At 35.8% G+C, this 23,984-nt stretch overlaps 1 protein-coding gene across 3 annotated transcripts in view; it reads right to left on the bottom strand.

Moving 5' to 3' along the window:
- The window catches only part of fam161b (FAM161 centrosomal protein B), a 30,304-nt gene continuing 6,320 nt past the window's right edge, over positions 1 to 23,984 (bottom strand). The window contains exons 4-9 of one of the 3 annotated variants that reach the window (XM_692802.9): positions 23,260 to 23,591; positions 23,052 to 23,173; positions 19,129 to 19,296; positions 18,946 to 19,045; positions 2,246 to 2,412; positions 1 to 1,881 (exon numbers count right to left, since the gene is read on the bottom strand). In XM_692802.9, coding sequence (XP_697894.3) covers positions 1,800 to 1,881; positions 2,246 to 2,412; positions 18,946 to 19,045; positions 19,129 to 19,296; positions 23,052 to 23,173; positions 23,260 to 23,591 — 971 coding nt within the window. In that variant the 3' untranslated portion in view covers positions 1 to 1,799. Of the gene's footprint in view, positions 1,882 to 2,245; positions 2,413 to 15,361; positions 18,853 to 18,945; positions 19,046 to 19,128; positions 19,297 to 22,223; positions 22,563 to 23,030; positions 23,174 to 23,259; positions 23,592 to 23,984 lie in introns of those variants that run through there. The other 2 variants (XM_021467472.3, XM_073927748.1) reach the window with 2 other exon arrangements.

Consider the following 23,984-nt stretch of genomic DNA (forward strand, 5'->3'; position numbering starts at 1 on the left):
CTTTTCCCAAATGATGCATCGTACTATGATAGTTCAGCCGCGAATAATGTCATTGTTTGGGAAACGCGCCCCTGAGTAGATGCTTGCAACACACCTTTCAAAGCAACACTCCTCTTTTCTTGGAGAATAGGCTCATTTTACAACTCCACTAGAATTAAACAGTTGTGTTTTACCCTTTGTTAATCAATTCAGCTGATATCCAGGAGCACTTTTAGTTTAGCTTACCATAAATCATTGGATCACAGTGATAAATTAGCATCTCACTCAAAAAGAGTTTGAATACATTTAAGGTTGAACTGACAGAAAATTAAAGGTTGCTGTTTTTAGTTGAATGTAGCTTGGAAGTAAACACTTGAGTTTTTTGAGAGAGCTGCTAAAAACTGATTCAATGATCTATACCACAGGTGTCAAACTCAGTTCCTGGAGGGCCGCAATTCTGAACAGTTCAGTTACAACCCTAATTAAACCAACCTGATCAAACTAATTGAGATCTTCAGGCTTGTTTGAAACCTGCAGGTAATGCCGCAGTCACGCTAGAGTTGGTGTGTGTGAAATTCTGTCGTACAGTGCTGTTAAAAGGGATGGTAATAAACAAGATGATTAGACATTAAAAAAAGCGAGCGATTGGTCCATGTTTTAAATTCCTCATCAGATCATGTTTTGATCTTGGATTGGTCTCACGCAATCATGTGATGCGAATTCACAGGTCAGACTTCACCAAACTTCGAACACAGCGAACTACAAAACTTGTCGCATGAGCTTACGTTTCCAGTTGGACGCACTCGAGCGTGTATGAATGGAAGTCTACGGGAAATAAAGTGCAGTGTGACCGCAGCTTTAGTTTCAACCCTAATTAAACACACCTGATCAAACTAATTGAGTCCTTCAAGTTTGTTTGAATCCTTCAGGTAAGTGTGTTGGAGAAAGATGGAACTAAACTGTGCAGGGCTGCGGCCCTCCAGGATTTGTTTTTGATACCCCTGCTCTAAGCTAAGCTATGCTAAGCTAAGTGAAAAGTGCTCATACCAAACCTGGAGATCGACTAAATGGATTAAAAAATTGTAAAACTCAACTGTATAACTTTTCTATTTCCAAAAAAAGTGCTGTTCTTTTAAGACAGTGGTCACCAAACTTGTACCTGGAGGGCCGGTGTCCTGGAGCTCCAACCCTAATCAAACACACCCGAACAAGCTAATCAAGGTCTTACTAGGTATAGTTGAAACACCCAGGCAGGTGTGTTGAGGCAAGTTGGAGTTAAATCCTGCAGGGACACCGGCCCTCCAGGACCGAGATTGGTGAACCCTGCTTTAAGATAAAATTTTATGTATTTATTGTCCTTTACGTATTATTGTCAACATTGCTAAATAACATTTTTTGGAGTATGTTGTCTAAATGTTTGCACTGTCTGGAGCCAGCACCTAAGCTTTTCACTCATACATGTGCTGCTGATGACGTAACAATAAAAGTGATTTGATTTGATTTGATCTGATTTGAGGGCTATGGATTCTGAATAACAGCCAGTCAGAGCAGTGGATGTTTTTGTTGTTTCTGTAAAAGGTAATGACAATGTACAGATAGTGATATGCAAAACACTTAGAACGCAAACAATTATTTTTAGCAAAATGATACATTTTTTGTGACAAGAATCTATGCAAGCTTTAAAGCAACATTGAGGAACTTAATATAAAAGACTGAAACAGCATTTCATGACCCCCTTTAAAACTGAAATGATCTGCCAGTGATTTTTTCCATCAGTCTCCCCTTCACATATGGAATATCGATGTTATACACGTTTTCTGTCAGCACGTCTCTTCCTCTTTGGTTTCCACATGCACTTCTTTTTCCTCCTCATTTGTGACGCCGTCCTCCTCACTTCCTGTACTGTGAAAAAAAGATAGCAGTACAACTTGACCAGTAGATCATAATATTTGTCTGGTTACTTTACTATGCCAATGACAATAAAGCTTATTCACGGACGACATAAAATCATAAAAAAGAAGATCTATAATCTTTTTAACCGCATGCACTGTATTTCCAATCAGTAAGAGTTTATTTTGAATGGTACAGGCCACAAGAGAGGAAGCAATGGCAGTTTTTTTTATCAAAACTACGATAAATTCTTTACCACACTGTAAAACTTTTGATTTTAACATATTTGTTCTGCTCTTTGATAATCATAACACATATTCAGTGTAAAAAGTAAAAAGATGAACCAACCCTCCCCATCATTTATGAGTCTGCAAACCTCTTTTGAGTTTCGCTTTCAGTGCTGTGATGATCCTCATCCGCAGAGTCATTGTCCACATCACTGCCCTTTTTCCTTTCTCCTTTTGATCTCACAAAGTTTTCGTCCAAGCCTGCTTGTTCTAAAGTGTTCCTATACCTGCGTTCAGCATTATTTTTGGCATTTTTCTGAAAGCATAAGACATGAGTTGCATCCAAATTAATTTACAAAAATATTGTATATATTGTACTGTGTATACTGCATGAACATTTGAACATTTCCTCACCATTTCCTCACACACAAGTGGTTCAAAGGAAGATATTCTGAAGAATGTTAGGGGAAAAGCGACTATAATTGGGACAAAAATTACAATGGAAATCAATAAGTGATTTTTCAACATTCTTCAGTTTATCTTCCTTTGCGTACACCAAAAAGAAGAAACTCAAACAGGTTTGAAACAAGTGGAGGGTGAGTAAATCATGGCAGAAATTTCATTTTTGGGTGAACTGTGCCTTTAATGTTAGACAAAAGTGTTTACTTTAATGTTTTAGTAATTTCAAGTATATAAATACAAGTATAAATAACAAAATCAATAACAAACATGGGTCATTCAGCAAGACAAATGTAACTACATAAACTTAATCTCACCTGTAGTTATATACTGCACTTTATATGTTAAAATATTTATTCGTTCATTCCTTTTCTATTTGGCTTATCCCTTTATTAATCAGGGATCACCACAGCGGAATGTACTGCCAACTTGTTCAGCAGCGGATGCCCTTCCAGCTGCAACCCAATACTGGGCAAAAGTTAAAATAGATAAAAAAATATGTGATCATACTGAATTTGATCTAATATTGGATGATTCAAATCTTCTGGCTATGAAATGGTAAAATCTATTGGTTTTAAGAATAATGCCAAAGTATAAAGATTTAAAATAATAACTCAAAAGGTATTGAAAATAACATATAGTATTGGTATATAATCATGGCTGTACTGTGATACTTTTTCAAAAATGTCATCAATCCAATTCTCTAAAATTGACTGACAAGATTTTTGTGTGTGTCTGTGAGTTTTTAGTGCATGTTGCCTGTAAACATAGTAAAGTAGTCATTATATTTTCCTCAGAAATAACTAATAAAATAAACAGGACACATTTTAATGTATGAACAAGCTGTGATTTAAGCTGTGATATTTTTTTTTTTTTTGTACTGATGCTTAAAAACCCCTTTTTTAATGTTGACTCAGAAATGCACTACCTGACAAAAGTCTTGTCGCCTATTTAAGTTTTAGGAACAACAAAAAATAACTTGACTTCTAGTTGATCATTTGGTATCAGAAGTGGCTTATATGAAAGGCAAAGGCCTCTAGATTACGTTTATTTTACTGTAAGAATTGAAATATTGCAAATATTCTGATGTCTTTGACAATTCAAAACATGAGCTGAAAACAGAGACTGGTAACTTCACAACTAAGCAAGGGGAATGCGGGAAAAACCAGTTCCTGCTGCATTTGCATCTGAGTCTGCTTCATCCCCCCAACTCACACATATGGTCATTTGAATGTTTGAATGTTCTAGAATTAACCAAACTGACTTTAACTATCATGTTTGATATCATTTGAAATGTCTCAGTGTGATTGGTACAATGGTCTCATTCTCTCAGAAATAGACATAATCAGAACAATAAATATATAACTTCAGGCATCTTTTGAACCACTGAGAGGGGTGTGCCACTAAGTGTGAATGCCTTTTGTTCACACCCCCTTCCTTGAGGGAATTCTTGGATTACTTAAGGCAAGGTTTGAGAAAAACTCAGGGCGATTCTGCCTACCCAGATCAGCCCATAACATGGGGTCTGCCCCATGTTATGTATATTTCAAAGTCAGGAATGCATCTTTTTCATCTTGGATTTATCTTTGATAATTTGATGTTTTGTATTGATCATTTATGAATTGACTGATTGAATTGGCATAATACATTTACCTGACTAATAAATTGTTATGTTTTGAATGATTCAAACAGAGTTCGTGTTATTATCTTTAGTAGATTGTGGTAATTTCATAGCACCACAAGCCCCTGTTCAGGTTAGTAGCGGACTAGAACACGGTAGACGGAGCATTGCGGCACGTTACACGATGTCTCTAGAGCTCCGACTAACAAATTGGCATTTATTCATGTATACTTAGGCTGTAAAAGGATATCTAAGGGGATAGTCCTTCACCCGATAAACTTTTAATACTATTTAGATAGTATAGTGATTATTCAAAGTTACTACTAGTTTAAGTACGACTGGTCTGCTTAATTCTATAGTAATGATCGTTATATGACTAAATAGCTCTGTCTGATTTAGGAGGTAGCAGACCTATGGGGACCGCATAAAAAATATCCTAATCTGAGTAAGTAGGGTTCTGCCTTTTTAGGATAGCGGTCAATCGCCCCTGTTTAGTGACCAAGACTGACATGCTTGTGCTTAAGAAATTGTATACTCGGCCGGTACAAGATTCAGGATGTTATAGAGATCCCAATGAACGAGAATAACATAAAATGATGAACCGAAGAGAATATTCAATCATAATCTAAAATAATGTGAAAGGAAACAAAATAACCTTCTCAATGTTTTATAATTGGAGTCAGATAAAACGAGGATAAACATATTAATATTCTAAACCATCTCATACTAAAATTGGAGTCAGATATGAGTTAAGTTTAATATAAATCAACATTGTGCACTGGAAAGACCGAACATGCAGTGAACCTTCATCCACCATTGGATACCGTCATTGGACCAACTGGCTGGACCCTACAAAATGGTGACCCATCTCCGTGATCTCCCAACTCAGGCAAGTTACGTCTTTCCAGCACAAAATGGATTTATATCAACCAAGAGGTTTGGATCTTCTATTCTATCTTCAGCTGCTGTGGTAAGTCAATTCTTCTTTGCCTATTAGAAATGTTGAGGGAAAGCTGGACGCACCCTATATAAACACATTGATAGAATGAGTCGGAAATGCTCAAAAATGTTAGACCGGAATGCGTTATCCGGTGGGGTTGAGAATTAGACAAAACCACTTTGATTATCAGGGACATGATAGCAGCAGTATAGATAAATGCCATCCCTTGCTCTGAAATCTCTTTGTCTGCTAGGCAGCAAGAGTTGAAGCTTAAAATTGGAATAACATCATCCAAATTATATTCTGGGACTCAGTGGAGAGTCATAAATTAGATCCTAAAAGTTTAAATTAAAAACTATCCATTGTTTTAAATCTACTGTTTTATAAAAAAGAGAAAAATGGAAAAAAGGAAAACAGGAAAAAAATGGTTTAAGATTTAAAAACAATTGTAAACTTTTAAATTGGATTAATAACAACAGTCTGTTTAAGGCATTTGCATGTGAAAAATAAAGGTGAGCAGAACAGAATGATTTGATTGCAAAAAAGACAAATAAGCTCTAATGAAAACTCTGCCTTTACAAATCAGAAATTTGCCATTTAAATTTAATGGTGATAAATTCAAATATGGTGCTGATCAACTACACTGTAATCCCGAATAAGTTGACAAAACTTAAAAAAAATTTGAGGCAATCAGTTATGTCAAATTTTTTAAGTTATGAAATTATCTATTTTAAGTGAACAGAAACATTAAGTTTTGAGTTTGTTATACTCATGCAAGACACTTCAACTAACTTAAAATACCCAAGTTACTCAACTTATACATTTTAATTGCAATTAACTTAATTATTTTAATTTTTCCAAACTTTAAATACTTAGTCACCCAGCTCATACATTTTAATACCAATTAACTTAATTGCTTTAATTTCTTTCAACTTTAAATACTTAAATCACCCAGCTGATAGCATTTTTTAAAGATTACATTTTTTCAAACTCAAAAATAAGAAAAAGTTCTGAATACTCATTAAGGTTAATTAAGATAAACGAATTTTAAGGATTTAAGTTAATAGAGCTCAATTCAATTAATTAGTTACAGCATTAGGGTTTACAGTGTAAAATATCCACTATACTTTAATTTAATCTCAAAACAGACTAAATATAAAAGAAATTCTAAGATTTTAACTTTAAATCAGCCCTTAGACCTTCTGATGGCTCAAACCTTTTCATATTCAAATGTCCTGACAGAGAGCAGAGAAATCTCACCTCAGTGATAATAAGATGCTCAGAATGTGTTTGCTGTATTTGCATAAAACAATAACATTCTTCCATTTGGCTACAAGCCTTTGCTGACCCTTTTGTTCTCCATGCAACCTAAAAGCAAACACAGCCCTGATCACAAGATAAAAGCATTAAGCTAAAATGCACTGCCATTCTAAAAACACTCTCCAGAGACCAGATATAATTATATTTAATACATACTATTTTTAATATAATATAATTACATTAGGAATAAACAATAATGTACATTATATTATAATCGCCAATCATGGCACTAAAGACCAAGGGTGAAACATTCACCTTGAGGAGGTTTGCTTTCTTTATGCTTAATGAAAACACTGACAGAACTACTATAGCATAACTGATTGTAAACCAATATAATCCTCGCTGAAAAACACCACCTACAATTAAAATTTGATCAGAGAATTAAACTCACCAGAAAAATAATGAAAGGGGGATGGATATGATAACATTCAGAGTTAACAAAGTTTTTATGGGTCAAAAGATCTAACCTGTGAGTCACACCATAAAATGACAACCGTTAAGCAGAGAACACTGTAAGAATTGAAATATTGCAAATATTCTGATGTCTTTGACAATTCAAAACATGAGCTGAAAACAGAGACTGGTAACTTCACAACTCAGCAAGGGGAATGCGGGAAAAACCAGTTCCTGCTGCATTTGCATCTGAGTCTGCTTCATCCCCCTAACTCACACATATGGTCATTTCAATGTTTGAATGTTCTAGAATTAACCAAACTGACTTTAACTATCATGTTTGATATCATTTGAAATGTCTCAGTGCGATTGGTACAATGGTCTCATTCTCTCAGAAATAGACATAATCAGAACAATAAATATATAACTTCAGGCATCTTTTGATCCACTGTGAGGGGTGTGACACTAAGTGTGAATGCCTTTTGTTATACATTCACACCCCCTTCCTTGAGGGAATTCTTGGATTATTTAAGGTAAGGCCTAAGAAGGACTCAGGGCGATTCTGCCTACCCAGATCAGCCCATAACGTGGAGCTTAGGCTCCACGTTATGTAAAATTTACACGTTATGTAAAAAGTCAGGAATGCATCTTTTAATCTTGGATTTATCTTTGATAATTTGATGTTTTGTATTGATCGTTTATTAATTGACTGATTGAATTGGCATAATACATTTACCTGACTAATAAATTGTTATGTTTTGAACTATTCAAACCTCGTGTTATTATCACTGATAAATGTTGTTGTCCATAGCACTACAAGCCACTGTACAGGTTAGTAACGGACTAAAACATGTTAGACGGAGCAGCGTGGCACGCTAGACAATGTTGTTAGAGATCCGACTAGCAAATTGGCATTATTTCATGTATACTTGGACTGTAAAAGGCCAACTATTTAGAACAACAAAATATTGTTGAAACTACTTTAAATGTGGATATTTAGGTCTTCATCTACAATAGTATAATCCTGCGCGATTATTATTAAAATACTCTGTCTTGAATTAGTAGATAACAGATCCATGGGGACCACATAAAAATCTCCTAAATTGAGTAAGTAGTGTTCTGCCTTCTTAGGAGAGTGGTTAATCGCCTCTGTTTAATGACCAAGACTGACAAGCTTGTATTAAGAGATTGTATACCCGGCCGGTGCAAGACTCGAGATGCTATCGGAATCTGAGTAAATGAAAATAAGGTATAATAACAAATCAAAAGAATATTCAATCATAATCTAAAATAATGTGAAAGGAAACAAAATAATCTTATCAATGTTTTATAATTGGAGTCAGATAAAACGAGGATAAACATATTAATATTCTAAACCACCTCATACTAAAATTGGAGTCAGATATGAGTTAAGTTTAATATAGATCAACATTGTGCACTGGAAAGACCGAACATGCAGTGAACCTTCATCCACCATTGGATACCGTCATTGGACCAACTGGCTGCACCCTACAAAATGGTGACCCATCTCCGTGATCTCCCAACTCAGGCGAGTTACGTCTTTCCAGCACAAAATGGATTTATATCAAGCAAGAGGTTTGGATCTTCTATTCTATCTTCAGCTGCTGTGGTAAGTCAATTCTTCTTTGCCTATTAGAAATGTTGAGGGAAAGCTGGACGCACCCTATATAAACACATTGATAGAATGAGTCGGAAATGCTCAAAAATGTTAGACCGGAATGCGTTATCCGGTGGGGTTGAGAATTAGACAAAACCACTTTGATTATCAGGGACATGATAGCAGCATTATAGATAAATGCCATCCCTTGCTCTGAAATCTCTTTGTCTGCTAGGCAGCAAGAGTTGAAGCTTAAAATTGGAATAACATCATCCGAATTATATTCTGGGACTCAGTGGAGAGTTATAAATTAGATCCTAAAAGTTTAAATCAAAAACTATCATTGTTTTAAATCTACTGTTTTATAAAAAAGAGAAAAATGGAAAAAAGGAAAACAGGAAAAAATGGTTTAAGATTTAAAAACAATTGTAAACTTTTAAATTGGATTAATAACAACAGTCTGTTTAAAGGCATTTGCATGTGAAAAATAAAGGTGAGCAGAACAGAATGATTTGATTGCAAAAAAGACAAATAGGCTCTAATGAAAAATCTGCTTTTACAAATCAGAAATTTGTCATTTAAATATAATGGTGATAAATTCAAATATGATGCTGATCAACTACACTGTAATCCCGAATAAGTTGACAAAACAAAAAAAATTTGAGGCAATCAGTTATGTCAAATTTTTTAAGTTATGAAATTATCTATTTTAAGTGAACAGAAACATTAAGTTTTGAGTTTGTTATACTCATGCAAGACACTTCAACTAACTTAAAATACCCAAGTTACTCAACTTATACATTTTAATTGCAATTAACTTAATTATTTTAATTTTTCCAAACTTTAAATACTTAGTCACCCAGCTCATACATTTTGATAGCATTTTTTAAAGATTACATTTTTTCAAACTCAAAAATAAGAAAAAGTTCTGAATACTCATTAAGGTTAATTAAGATAAACGAATTTTAAGGATTTAAGTTAATAGAGCTCAATTCAATTATTTAGTTACAGCATTAGGGTTTACAGTGTAAAATATCCACTATACTTTAATTTAATCTCAAAACAGACTAAATATAAAAGAAATTCTAAGATTTTAACTTTAAATCAGCCCTTAGACCTCCTAATTGCTCAAACCTTTTCATATTCAAATGTCCTGACAGAGAGCAGAGAAATCTCACCTCAGTGATAATAAGATGCTCAGAATGTGTTTGCTGTATTTGCATAAAACAATTACATTCTTCCATTTGGCCATAAGCCTTTGCTGACCCTTTTGTTCTCCATGCAACTTACAAGCAAACACAGCCCTGATCACAAGATAAAAGCATTAAGCTAAAATGCACTGTTGTTCTAAAAACACTCTCCAGAGACCAGATATAATTAAATTTTAATATTTACTATTTTAATATAATATAATTACATTAGGAATAAACAATAATGAACATTATATTATGATCGCTAATCATGGCACTAAAGACTAAAGATGAAACATCTTTCATCTTGAGGAGGTTTGCTTTCTTTATGCTTAATGAAAACACTGACAGAACTACTATAGCATAACTGATTGTAAACCAATAAAATCCTCGCTGAAAAACACCACCTACAATTAAAATTTGATCAGAGAGTTAAACTCACCAGAAAAATAATGAAAGGGGGATGGATATGATAACATTCAGAGTTACCAAAGTTTTTATGGGTCAAAAGATCTAAGAATCTGTGAGTCACACCATAAAATGACAACCGTTAAGCAGAGAACACCAAAAGGGTGAAATGATTTCTGCCAACAAATCTGACTGTTAATGAGAGCAAAAAATGAACTATGGGTATCGGCCCATTAGATTGTGAACTGAAATTAATGAAAAATCATTGATTGATTCAGAAAAATGTCCCCAGCGGAACTGGGAGATAATGCTCAGAATACAGCAGACTGTATAAACAGATGTACACACTCACAATATGCTGAAATCAACAACAGCAATTCACATCTGACCAGCAACATCATGTGGCTTCCAGAATTAATATTGCAAGATGATGCATTAACATTAATTCCACATGATTGAATTTGAAACTGATGAAAATTCTAAAAATGGTTCTCTCTGCTTTTGTTCTCATCTTAGGCGGACCAATAACAAAGAACACTCCAGATCCGGTCCACATCAAACAAATACAAATGAGGGCAACAAAAGGTTAAGCCATAACCTGAGAGGCCAAAAGTCTTCCATCTTGCATCTCAAAGCAAGAACCCCTGTGGTGCTAACACCTCACCTGCAGTGAGTCCTCTGAAAAAAGTCTTTGATCAGTCATCAGAATAACAATTATCCACAGCTGATCTTATCAATGGATTCAGCATTGTAGGAGGCTTTGTGATTTCACAAAACAGAGACATGAAAGATCTCATAGTTAAAATCTTCCCAAATTGCTTAATAGCAATGGGACTAAAACCCTGGTTACCTAGAGGCGATAAAGAACTTTACTGCATTGTTCCTGCAAAGACCAATAGCAACAGACTCTATTGTCACGAATCCTGGTGGCATTTTTAAATTTGTTTTTATACTATACACATGTTAAACCACATGTCCTGTATGAAAATGGAATTAACTATGTTGAAATTCATGATATTTGTTTCTTTGATCTCCAAAAGTAGAAAACTCTGCTATCCCCTGTATAGCTGCAGTTTAAACTACAAACAGGAGTATAGAGTGTGATAATTAAATTAACCATGAAAATGCATTTTTTACAGGATCCAGCTTTGAACATTGCACCTTAACATGCTCCGTAAAAGATATTATATGGAATCAATTTGAGCCGGAACACACCTCATGTTCACATTCTTATGCTGGCTCCCTGCTAAGACAGGACTAAAATTTTGCAACACAATTATAAAAGTTGATTACCATTGTTCGGAGCATTACACTGACACATAGCCACAGGTAAACCCAGGCACATAGATAACACCTTAGTCTTCAAAGACCCAGGAGTCAAATCTCCTTAATTGAGATCGTTTGTCCATGTTTATACAAACAAAACACATTAGCCTCACACACATAGAACAGAATAATTAATCTGATGACAGACGAGACAACAAACACCCTCTGACACCCTCTGTCAGCTGAAAAGAAATTACACATTTGCATGGCTTTGACAACAAATTGATGGTATAAAACTTCAATAAAGGCGAATTTGCCGATAAATTTAAGGATAGATACACTGACTGTTATGAGGATGGTTGACAAACCAGAGGGCCCCTGGTTTTCCAATCTATCACCAATAACAGGTATAAGTGCTAAAGTGATTAAAATTAAACCGAAGTGAGGACACTTCTAATAATCACTAGGACATTTAAATTTGACAAATACCATCAATTGTGTTCAAGCCCCCCCACACGCACATAAACACACACACACACACACACACACACACACACACACACACACACACACACCACACAACATACACACACAAACACACACATTATTATAGATATACCTTCATAATTATGGTTAAATAATGTGATTACTATCATGTATGACAAATATCTTCACGTTTTTTTTTCATTTTGAAAATGAATGTCATTTATTTGAATGTATTGTCATGATGATATGTTTTATGATGCATACTGCCTGTTATACTGTTTTAATAAGTTGCACTGACCTTTTGATAGCTTTACCTTGAGTAATTCAAACCAAGAATATTTAATATTCTCCCTATCATTATACCCTATCTCAGTGGTGACAAAGACTTATCTGTTTTTGATTGGACCATTTAAACAGATTGAAAGAGACCTGAGACCAGTTGTACGACTCGCACTTGCTGACTTTTATGTTTTGATCATATATTTTATGCTTAACCTCATGACTTTCTCCAATGCAGAATGACACAAGTTCATAACTGTTCAATCGCTGAGCCATCAAGTTGCTGTTTAGGTGTCCGAGAGAAGGCAGTGTATACACACTGTAGACCCCCACATGCCGATGTCTGCATATCTGGAGATAACCAGATTCATCAGAAGAAGCAGACTATGAGAAGCCCACACGACGTGGACACTTTTGTCAGGGGAAGGACACAGTGGAAGCTATGAAGGCCTGTATGGACTGAATGAGCAGTGCATTCGGGTCAGGCTCATCAAAAGAGGTGAAAACGAGCCTGGACCTGTTTAGCTACCTGCTGAACACGACTTACAACTGATAATGCTGCAGAGACTGTCTTGAATTGCCCCTGAACGACCTCAACAAGGATACATAGTGACCCCATGGACACATTTATATCTGACCCACGGGATCAAATGGGGGTTATCTGTAAGAATTGAAATATTGCAAATATTCTGATGTCTTTGACAATTCAAAACATGAGCTGAAAACAGAGACTGGTAACTTCACAACTCAGCAAGGGGAATGCGGGAAAAACCAGTTCCTGCTGCATTTGCATCTGAGTCTGCTTCATCCCCCTAACTCACACATATGGTCATTTCAATGTTTGAATGTTCTAGAATTAACCAAACTGACTTTAACTATCATGTTTGATATCATTTGAAATGTCTCAGTGCGATTGGTACAATGGTCTCATTCTCTCAGAAATAGACATAATCAGAACAATAAATATATAACTTCAGGCATCTTTTGATCCACTGTGAGGGGTGTGACACTAAGTGTGAATGCCTTTTGTTATACATTCACACCCCCTTCCTTGAGGGAATTCTTGGATTATTTAAGGTAAGGCCTAAGAAGGACTCAGGGCGATTCTGCCTACCCAGATCAGCCCATAACGTGGAGCTTAGGCTCCACGTTATGTAAAATTTACACGTTATGTAAAAAGTCAGGAATGCATCTTTTAATCTTGGATTTATCTTTGATAATTTGATGTTTTGTATTGATCGTTTATTAATTGACTGATTGAATTGGCATAATACATTTACCTGACTAATAAATTGTTATGTTTTGAACTATTCAAACCTCGTGTTATTATCACTGATAAATGTTGTTGTCCATAGCACTACAAGCCACTGTACAGGTTAGTAACGGACTAAAACATGTTAGACGGAGCAGCGTGGCACGCTAGACAATGTTGTTAGAGATCCGACTAGCAAATTGGCATTATTTCATGTATACTTGGACTGTAAAAGGCCAACTATTTAGAACAACAAAATATTGTTGAAACTACTTTAAATGTGGATATTTAGGTCTTCATCTACAATAGTATAATCCTGCGCGATTATTATTAAAATACTCTGTCTTGAATTAGTAGATAACAGATCCATGGGGACCACATAAAAATCTCCTAAATTGAGTAAGTAGTGTTCTGCCTTCTTAGGAGAGTGGTTAATCGCCTCTGTTTAATGACCAAGACTGACAAGCTTGTATTAAGAGATTGTATACCCGGCCGGTGCAAGACTCGAGATGCTATCGGAATCTGAGTAAATGAAAATAAGGTATAATAACAAATCAAAAGAATATTCAATCATAATCTAAAATAATGTGAAAGGAAACAAAATAATCTTATCAATGTTTTATAATTGGAGTCAGATAAAACGAGGATAAACATATTAATATTCTAAACCACCTCATACTAAAATTGGAGTCAGATATGAGTTAAGTTTAATATAGATCAACATTGTGCACTGGAAAGACCGAACATGCAGTGAACCTTCATCCACCATTGGATACCGTCATTGGACCAACTGGCTGCACCCTACAACACCAAAAGGGTGAAATGATTTCTGCCAACAGATCTGACTGTTAATGAGAGCAAAAAAATGAACTATGGGTATCGGCCCATTAGATTGTGAACTGAAATTAATGAAAAATCATTGATTGATTCAGAAAAATGTCCTCAGCGGAACTGGGAGATAATGCTCAGAATACAGCAGACTGTGTAAACAGGTGTTACACACTCACAGATCTGACCAGCAACATCATGTGGCTTCCAGAATTAATATTGCAAAATGATGCATTAACATTAATTCCACATGATTGAATTTGAAACTGATGAAAATTCTAAAAATGGTTCTCTCTGCTTTTGTTCTCATCTTAGGCGGACCAATAACAAAGAACACTCCAGATCCGGTCCACATCAAACAAATACAAATGAGGGCAACAAAAGGTTAGGCCATAACCTGAGGCCAAAAGTCTTCCATCTTGCATCTCAAAGCAAGAACCCCTGTGGTGCTAACACCTCACCTGCAGTGAGTCCTCTGAAAAAAGTCTTTGATCAGTCATCAGAATAACAATTATCCACAGCTGATCTTATCAATGGATTCAGCACTGTAGGAGGCTTTGTGATTTCACAAAACATCTTACTTCAACTAAGATGTAAATTATTATATGTTAAATTAAACAGAGACATGAAAGATCTCATGGTTAAAATCTTCCCAAATTGCTTAATAGCAATGGGACTAAAACCCTGGTTACCTAGAGGCGATAAAGAACTTTACTGCATTGTTCCTGCAAAGACCAATAGCAACAGACTCTATTGTCACGAATCCTGGTGGCATTTTTAAATTTGTTTTTATACTATACACATGTTAAACCACATGTCCTGTATGAAAATGGAATTAACTATGTTGAAATTCATGATATTTGTTTCTTTGATCTCCAAAAGTAGAAAACTCTGCTATCCCCTGTATAGCTGCAGTTTGAACTACAAACAGGAGTATAGAGTGTGATAATTAAATTAACCATGAAAATGCATTTTTTACAGGATCCAGCTTTGAACATTGCACCTTAACATGCTCCGTAAAAGATATTATATGGAATCAATTTGAGCCGGAACACACCTCATGTTCACATTCTTATGCTGGCTCCCTGCTAAGACAGGACTAAAATTTTGCAACACAATTATAAAAGTTGATTACCATTGTTCGGAGCATTACACTGACACATAGCCACAGGTAAACCCAGGCACATAGATAACACCTTAGTCTTCAAAGACCCAGGAGTCAAATCTCTTTAGTTAAGATCTTTTGTCCATGTTTATACAAACAAAACACATTAGCCTCACACACATAGAACAGAATAATTAATCTGATGACAGACGAGACAACAAACACCCTCTGACACCCTCTGTCAGCTGAAAAGAAATTACACATTTGCATGGCTTTGACAACAAATTGATGGTATAAACTTCAATAGAGGCGAACTTGCCATAGATACACTGACTGTTGTGGGGATGGTTGACAAATCAGAGGGCCCCTGGTTTTCCAATCTATCACCAATAACAGGTATAAGTGCTAAAGTGATTAAAATTAAACCGAAGTGAGGACACTTCTAATAATCACTAGGACATTTAAATTTGACAAATACCATCAATTGTGTTCAAGCCCCCCCACACACACATAAACACACACACACACACACAAACACACACAAACACACACACACACACATAAACACACACACACACACACACACACACACACACACCACACAACATACACACACAAACACACACATTATTATAGATATACCTTCATAATTATGGTTAAATAATGTGATTACTATCATGTATGACAAATATCTTCACGTTTTTTCATTTTGAAAATGAATGTCATTTATTTGAATGTATTGTCATGATGATATGTTTTATGATGCATACTGCCTGTTATACTGTTTTAATAAGTTGCACTGACCTTTTGATAGCTTTACCTTGAGTAATTCAAACCAAGAATATTTAATATTCTCCCTATCATTATACCCTATCTCAGTGGTGACAAAGACTTATCTGTTTTTGATTGGACCATTTAAACAGATTGAAAGAGACCTGAGACCAGTTGTACGACTCGCACTTGCTGACTTTTATGTTTTGATCATATATTTTATGCTTAACCTCATGACTTTCTCCAATGCAGAATGACACAAGTTCATAACTGTTCAATCGCTGAGCCATCAAGTTGCTGTTTAGGTGTCCGAGAGAAGGCAGTGTATACACACTGTAGACCCCCACATGCCGATGTCTGCATATCTGGAGATGACCAGATTCATCAGAAGAAGCAGACTATGAGAAGCCCACACGACGTGGACACTTTTGTCAGGGGAAGGACACAGTGGAAGCTATGAAGGCCTGTATGGACTGAATGAGCAGTGCATTCGGGTCAGGCTCATCAAAAGAGGTGAAAACGAGCCTGGACCTGTTTAGCTACCTGCTGAACACGACTTACAACTGATAATGCTGCAGAGACTGTCTTGAATTGCCCCTGAACGACCTCAACAAGGATACATAGTGACCCCATGGACACATTTATATCTGACCCACGGGATCAAATGGGGGTTATCTGTAAGAATTGAAATATTGCAAATATTCTGATGTCTTTGACAATTCAAAACATGAGCTGAAAACAGAGACTGGTAACTTCACAACTAAGCAAGGGGAATGCGGGAAAAACCAGTTCCTGCTGCATTTGCATCTGAGTCTGCTTCATCCCCCCAACTCACACATATGGTCATTTGAATGTTTGAATGTTCTAGAATTAACCAAACTGACTTTAACTATCATGTTTGATATCATTTGAAATGTCTCAGTGTGATTGGTACAATGGTCTCATTCTCTCAGAAATAGACATAATCAGAACAATAAATATATAACTTCAGGCATCTTTTGAACCACTGAGAGGGGTGTGCCACTAAGTGTGAATGCCTTTTGTTCACACCCCCTTCCTTGAGGGAATTCTTGGATTACTTAAGGCAAGGTTTGAGAAAAACTCAGGGCGATTCTGCCTACCCAGATCAGCCCATAACATGGGGTCTGCCCCATGTTATGTATATTTCAAAGTCAGGAATGCATCTTTTTCATCTTGGATTTATCTTTGATAATTTGATGTTTTGTATTGATCATTTATGAATTGACTGATTGAATTGGCATAATACATTTACCTGACTAATAAATTGTTATGTTTTGAATGATTCAAACAGAGTTCGTGTTATTATCTTTAGTAGATTGTGGTAATTTCATAGCACCACAAGCCCCTGTTCAGGTTAGTAGCGGACTAGAACACGGTAGACGGAGCATTGCGGCACGTTACACGATGTCTCTAGAGCTCCGACTAACAAATTGGCATTTATTCATGTATACTTAGGCTGTAAAAGGATATCTAAGGGGATAGTCCTTCACCCGATAAACTTTTAATACTATTTAGATAGTATAGTGATTATTCAAAGTTACTACTAGTTTAAGTACGACTGGTCTGCTTAATTCTATAGTAATGATCGTTATATGACTAAATAGCTCTGTCTGATTTAGGAGGTAGCAGACCTATGGGGACCACATAAAAAATATCCTAATCTGAGTAAGTAGGGTTCTGCCTTTTTAGGATAGCGGTCAATCGCCCCTGTTTAGTGACCAAGACTGACATGCTTGTGCTTAAGAAATTGTATACTCGGCCGGTACAAGATTCAGGATGTTATAGAGATCCCAATGAACGAGAATAACATAAAATGATGAACCGAAGAGAATATTCAATCATAATCTAAAATAATGTGAAAGGAAACAAAATAACCTTCTCAATGTTTTATAATTGGAGTCAGATAAAACGAGGATAAACATATTAATATTCTAAACCATCTCATACTAAAATTGGAGTCAGATATGAGTTAAGTTTAATATAAATCAACATTGTGCACTGGAAAGACCGAACATGCAGTGAACCTTCATCCACCATTGGATACCGTCATTGGACCAACTGGCTGGACCCTACATTACCAAAATAAAATATGATCATGTCTTGATTTTTAATGATTTAATTAGGACAGTAAGGCCTGATTTTGCTTAGACAAAAGTCTTGTCACTAAACAGAAATAATTTACAGTATAGAATATAAAGTCATGCTGTAGTGGGAAAAGAGTTAATATTGTGTACGACTCCCATAAGCTTGGAGGACTGCAACCATTCATCTCTGCAATGACTCAAATCACTTATTAATAAAGTCATCTGGAATGGCAAAGAAAGCGTTCTCCCAGAGTTCATCAAGATTCTTTAGATTCATCTTCAATGCCTCCTTCTTCATCTTACCCCAGACATGCTCAATAAAGTTCATAACTGGTGACTGGGCTGGCCAATCTTAGGGCACCTTGACCTTCTTTGCTTTCAGCAACTTTGATGTAGAGGCTGAAGAGCCCTATCCTGCTAAAAAATTTGCTCTCTCCTGTGGTTTGTGATGTAATGGGCAGCATGATGTGTTGATACCTCAGGCTGTTGATGTTGCCATCCACTCTGCAGATCTCTCACACGCCCCCATACTGAATGAAACCCCAAACCATGGTTTTTCCTTCACCAAACTTGACTGATTTCTCGTTCCAATAGGTCTTCTGCAGTGTTTGTGATGATTGGGATGCAGTTCAACAGATGATTCATCAGAAACATCGACCTACCACTTTTGCAAATGATCAACTGGAAGTCAAGTCATTGTTTGTTGCTCTTACAACTGGGATCAACAACAAGACTTCTGTCAGGTAGTGTATATGGTAAAATAGGAAGTATTTGGAAAAGATTAAATTCTGAATTTTAAACAGTGTACCTGCGAAACCTGCTCAAAGAGATATGGACGCACTGTCACTCGTGTTTTCATTTCCTTCAGCTCTCTTTGATAATCTTTTATTCTCTCCAGATCAGCTAGCCTAGGTGAACAAGCATCCATAATCAGTAATTATATTCCAGATGGCTTATTCAATCAGATTTTTTTTTTTTACAAACTCCTCACCGATGCTGTTTGAGTTTCTCCTGGTAGACCTCTTTGAGACTCTTATGGGGGTCCATTGCTTTTGCTCTCATCGCCACTGCTTTGCTCATAGCCTGAGATCTGATTCTGTGCTGCTTCATCCAGTCTGCATTCTCCTGCTCCTTCAGGTCCTTTAGCTCCAGAGATCTCCTATATGACACAGTATAAATTACCCTTTTAAAATATGATTATTTTTATTAGGATATCAGTTTTATTTAATAAACCAACACTTAATTATACTGGAATAAATACTGCTGATTATGTTTGTCGCAAAAAAAAAATTCAAAGGATGATGGCTTTTTATTTGCATGTTGTTTTTTAATGTTTATTATTAAAAACAATGTTACTATTAACTACTATTTTGTTCTTCAGTAGGTTATGGATAAAATATGGTCATTCTAATAGCTTAATAAAATAAATTAGAGTTTTGGAGATTGCCAAGCGCCAGGCCAAGGCACAGTTTGATAGTACAAGGGCTAGTGCTTTAATTGATACAAAGGTCCCCAAGGTATGCCAAGATTATATTCCCACACTATTACACCACTTTTAATTTAATTTTGTTGTTTATTACAAATTTTGGCCATACTGTACTATCTGTAATAAATGCAGCATAAATCGAAACTCAGACCTTATTCCAATCTTCTATTGACCAATTTTGGTGTAAACTGTATTACACAAATTTAAAAATGAACAATTATAAACATGCTTTTTTTAACTTTCATTAAAATCTAGTGAAATCATAAGTTGTGCAAAAAAGACTATGACTGTATTATAAAAATAGGTAACACCTAATTGTTTCTCTTACGTTTATATTCTTTAGCTGTTAATATAATACTTCACGTCTATGGAAGAGAGAGTCAATAAAGATAGAGAATGTGTAACAGCATATTTATCAAAAGACGGTTTATGTGCAAGTACACCGGTCCGAGCAGGGAGCGAGCCGTGTAACACCGGCATGGGAGACAAGCTCTGAGGATGCTAAAGATTGCAGAACAACGTCTGTCACTGGATCCGAGGAGTGAGATTTACGTGATCACCAGCTGGCTTCCCTTACATAAGGGCAAATATAGATGACTAAAACCTCATTTACTCATTTTACTCATACTTTTTATTATTTATAATGTCCAAGGCATTGATATTAATATTAAATGCTTCCACTGAATTTATGGAAGCGAAAATTTGAACTGAAATAAAATCAACTGAAAATTGCCTTTTGAATATTAAACATCGTATTTTTAAAGGGTATTGAATATTTTGTAAGTGAAATCTGAAAATTTAATATGAATTATTGAATTTTTAAGTATGAAAACGTGTTTGAAATATTTTTTGTGAAATATTCACAGCTTAAATAAACAGATATGTTAAATTTCAGGACCTAAAAATACAAACCCTGGAATTCAAGTCATTAAAATGCAAGAACTTGTTAATATGGTGTATTATTTTTTTCAGTTTGTGCTGTTCAACAAGCTTTTTAATTCAAGACTTTTGGCATTGATTTTGTTCCATAATCCTTTATCATTTATTTTATAAAGGCAGATTTTATTTACTGCAAACAATACTTTCCTTACTCACAGTTTTTGTCTTTTTCTATTCCAAATATGTAAAAATTCTGTAATCAAGGAGCAATTTCTAGACAAGTAAAATTATCATCTTGTTTTCAGAAATAATATGTCAAAATTAAGTGAGGTTTTCTTTTTCAAAGCGAAAACAAGATTACCCCTTTGGCAGATTATTTCACTACTTTTAAGAAAAAACTCATTTCATTTTCAAGTGTTATTTCTAAAAACAAGGCAATATATTTTCTTGTCTAGAATACTCCTTGATTTAAGAATATTTTGATATTTGGCAAAGAAACCAGACAAAAACTCGAAGTAAGAAAAGCTTTTTTTTCGCAGTGTTGGTTTTTGGGTCATTGAAAAAATTCTGAAAAAATGTATTCTGTAAAACTACCAAGCTACTGGCTTAAATGCTTCAGTTAAAACTGTGAAAACATTATCAGTTTGACAACACAAATTCTCACAACACATGCAAATACAAAAACACACTGCAAATAGCACAAACCACAATAGACATGTGTCTGGGGTGATGAAAAATGTGATGAATCCGACTGCTTCCTGTTAAGAGGCATCGGTGTAGTCGGTATAACGTAACATTAAAATCACATTTCATTTACTGTTAATTGTGCAATTAGTCAGATTATTATGGCTAAAAAATCTGACTAAAACTCCTCTAGACCAAAAGCAGCCTGGTTCGTCATATTTTAGGGTCCCCGATAAATTTTCAATGTGGTCTATTTGCAGAACATTTCTGTTTTTGCATGTATTGTGAAAATGTGTGTGTGTATGTGTAACATCACTGGTCCTACACCACCCAACACACTCTGAGCTGGATCGAACTGGCGACTTTTTGCATGAGAGTCGGTTGCTCTACCAAAAAGGCTAAAGTCCATGGCCTCTAGTGTCCGTTGCTAGAGCACCTTTTAGAAGTCAGAGAAGTGAGGTTTACCTGCACAGCACTTCACTAGCTGGCCTCTGCTACATATACGTGGTCAAACTAATTAAGATGTTTTCCAAATTTACATGTTTTTTTTTAAGTTAATTTACCCACCCCCCAAAAATGTGTGTTATTATACTCATTCTCATGGTATTACAACCCTGTCCATCATCAGAGCACAAACATTTATATTAAGATATTTTAGGTGAAACCTGAGAGCGACAGTCCCAAGCTTGTTCAAAATCAGACAAATGCCAAAAATCATCTTCAAGTCAAGACACACCATGTGTCTTCAGTGGTTAAATTAAAATATTAGCCAGCTATGAGGATACTTTTGTTTGCACATAAAACAAAAATAGTTTCTTTTCCTCAGTGTCAGTATATTGTGCACATTGGATAAAGTTGTTATTTTTGTTTTATGTGCGCACAAACGTGCTCTCATAGCTTCTAAACATTCCAGTTGAGCAACTGAAGGTATATAAGGTCTATTTTTAGAATGTTTTTTTTTTTATATATATATTTTTCTGGATTTTAAATAAATCAGCACTGTTGCTCTCAGATTTCATTCATTCATTCATTTTCTTGTCAGCTTAGTCCCTTTATTAATACAGGGTCGCCACAGCGGAATGAAGCGTCAACTTATCCAGCAAGTTTTTACGCAGCGGATGCCCTTCCAGCTGCAACCCATCTCTGGGAAACATCCACACACATATTCACACACATACTCATCCACTACGGACAATTTAGCCTACCCAATTCACCTGTACCACATGTCTTTGGACTGTGGGGGAAACCGGAGCACCCGTAGGAAACCCACACGAAGGCAGGGAGAACATGCAAACTCCGCACAGAAACGCCAACTGAGTCGAGGTTCGAACCAGCGACCTTCTTGCTGTGAGGCGACAGCACTACCTACTCCGCCACTTGTTTATCAAGATGAACATAACTTCATGTTTGGATGGGTCCCACTTTATATTAAGTGGCCTTAACTAATATGTACTTACATAGGAACTAATAGTTTGTTAAATACATGTATTTACTGTGTACTTATGCTTGATTAAATACATGTACGTAATTACATCTGTAATTAACTTTTGTAATTACATTTGTAAATACACTGTTGACCATCCCTTACACCTTAACCCACCCTTAAACCTACCCATGCCACCAAACTTGTCCATAACCCAACTCCTATCCTAACTCAAAAGCACCACAAGTGTTCTCAAATACATTATAAACACAGTAAGTACATTGTATTTATTTTTGATGTAAGTACATAGTAGTTAAGGACACTTAATATAAAGTGGGACCTTTGGATGAACTAACACTTTAACTTGCACTCTCAGCCACCATATTGCACAGATTAAATGCTTAAATGATTTGATGTAAACATGAGTAAGTGTCCGGCTCACCTTACAGCCATAGATCTTTTCCTCGCAGCATCTGTTATGTACGTTGGAAGAGTATCCATAGATAGAGATGTCAGGCCACCAAACGAACTGCTTCTCTTTATAGTCACCTTGTCTGTAGAATTCTAGTCATGAACAAAATCGAAAGGAATTATGTCAATGGTCATTTTAAAAGTTCTTCAAACCTCTAAAGTCACGTGAAAATAGCAACCTTTGAGTTTTCTGGACTCCGGTGGCGAGGCTGTAGTGTGGATGTGCGCAGCTGGAAGGGTTTACACTGAGTAACGTCTCGCCTTTCTGTCGTCTCCATTGACTTCTGTTGAAAGGCCTGGTGGAGCTTGTCAAAGTCAGGTACAGTGGTGTTAATTTTAGGTCTGAAGGAGAGCTCTTGGTCCAAATAACCCAGCATCTTGCTTTTGCTCTTCTGAGTGCTGCGAGGCTGCTTATCAGCACTGGCTTCCTGCTCTTGAATAGGAGCTGAAGCGGCTTTCAGAGTCTGTTGAGCTCTCAGATGAATGCGCATCTGCCTTTGCTGATCCTGTTCTGAATAGGCGTCACATGAATACAGTTTTAGTGTACAGTTAGGGTCAGTATACTGAAAATTTGATTTAATTAAACCAATAAACCATCATTTTTATTTAATAATAAATCAAATATACTGCATACGGATTTTAGTTTATACATAGACTACGGGTCAAAAGTTTATAATTGAGAAATGATTTTGTTTATGTCTCTCTAGAAAGCTGACCAAGACTGCATTTACTTGATCAAAAATATAATAAAACAGTGACATGATAATTTATTATTTAAGATTTTTATTGATGTAATGCAAACTCAAAATGTTTAGCGTCATTATTCCAGTTTTCAGTGTCACATGATCCTTTAGATTTTTTGTGTTTTTTATGTTTGTTTAAAGTGAAGTATGCACTGTGCTCC

The sequence above is a fragment of the Danio rerio genome, chromosome 17, assembly GCF_049306965.1.
Source record: "Danio rerio strain Tuebingen ecotype United States chromosome 17, GRCz12tu, whole genome shotgun sequence".
Classification (NCBI taxonomy): domain Eukaryota; kingdom Metazoa; phylum Chordata; class Actinopteri; order Cypriniformes; family Danionidae; genus Danio; species Danio rerio.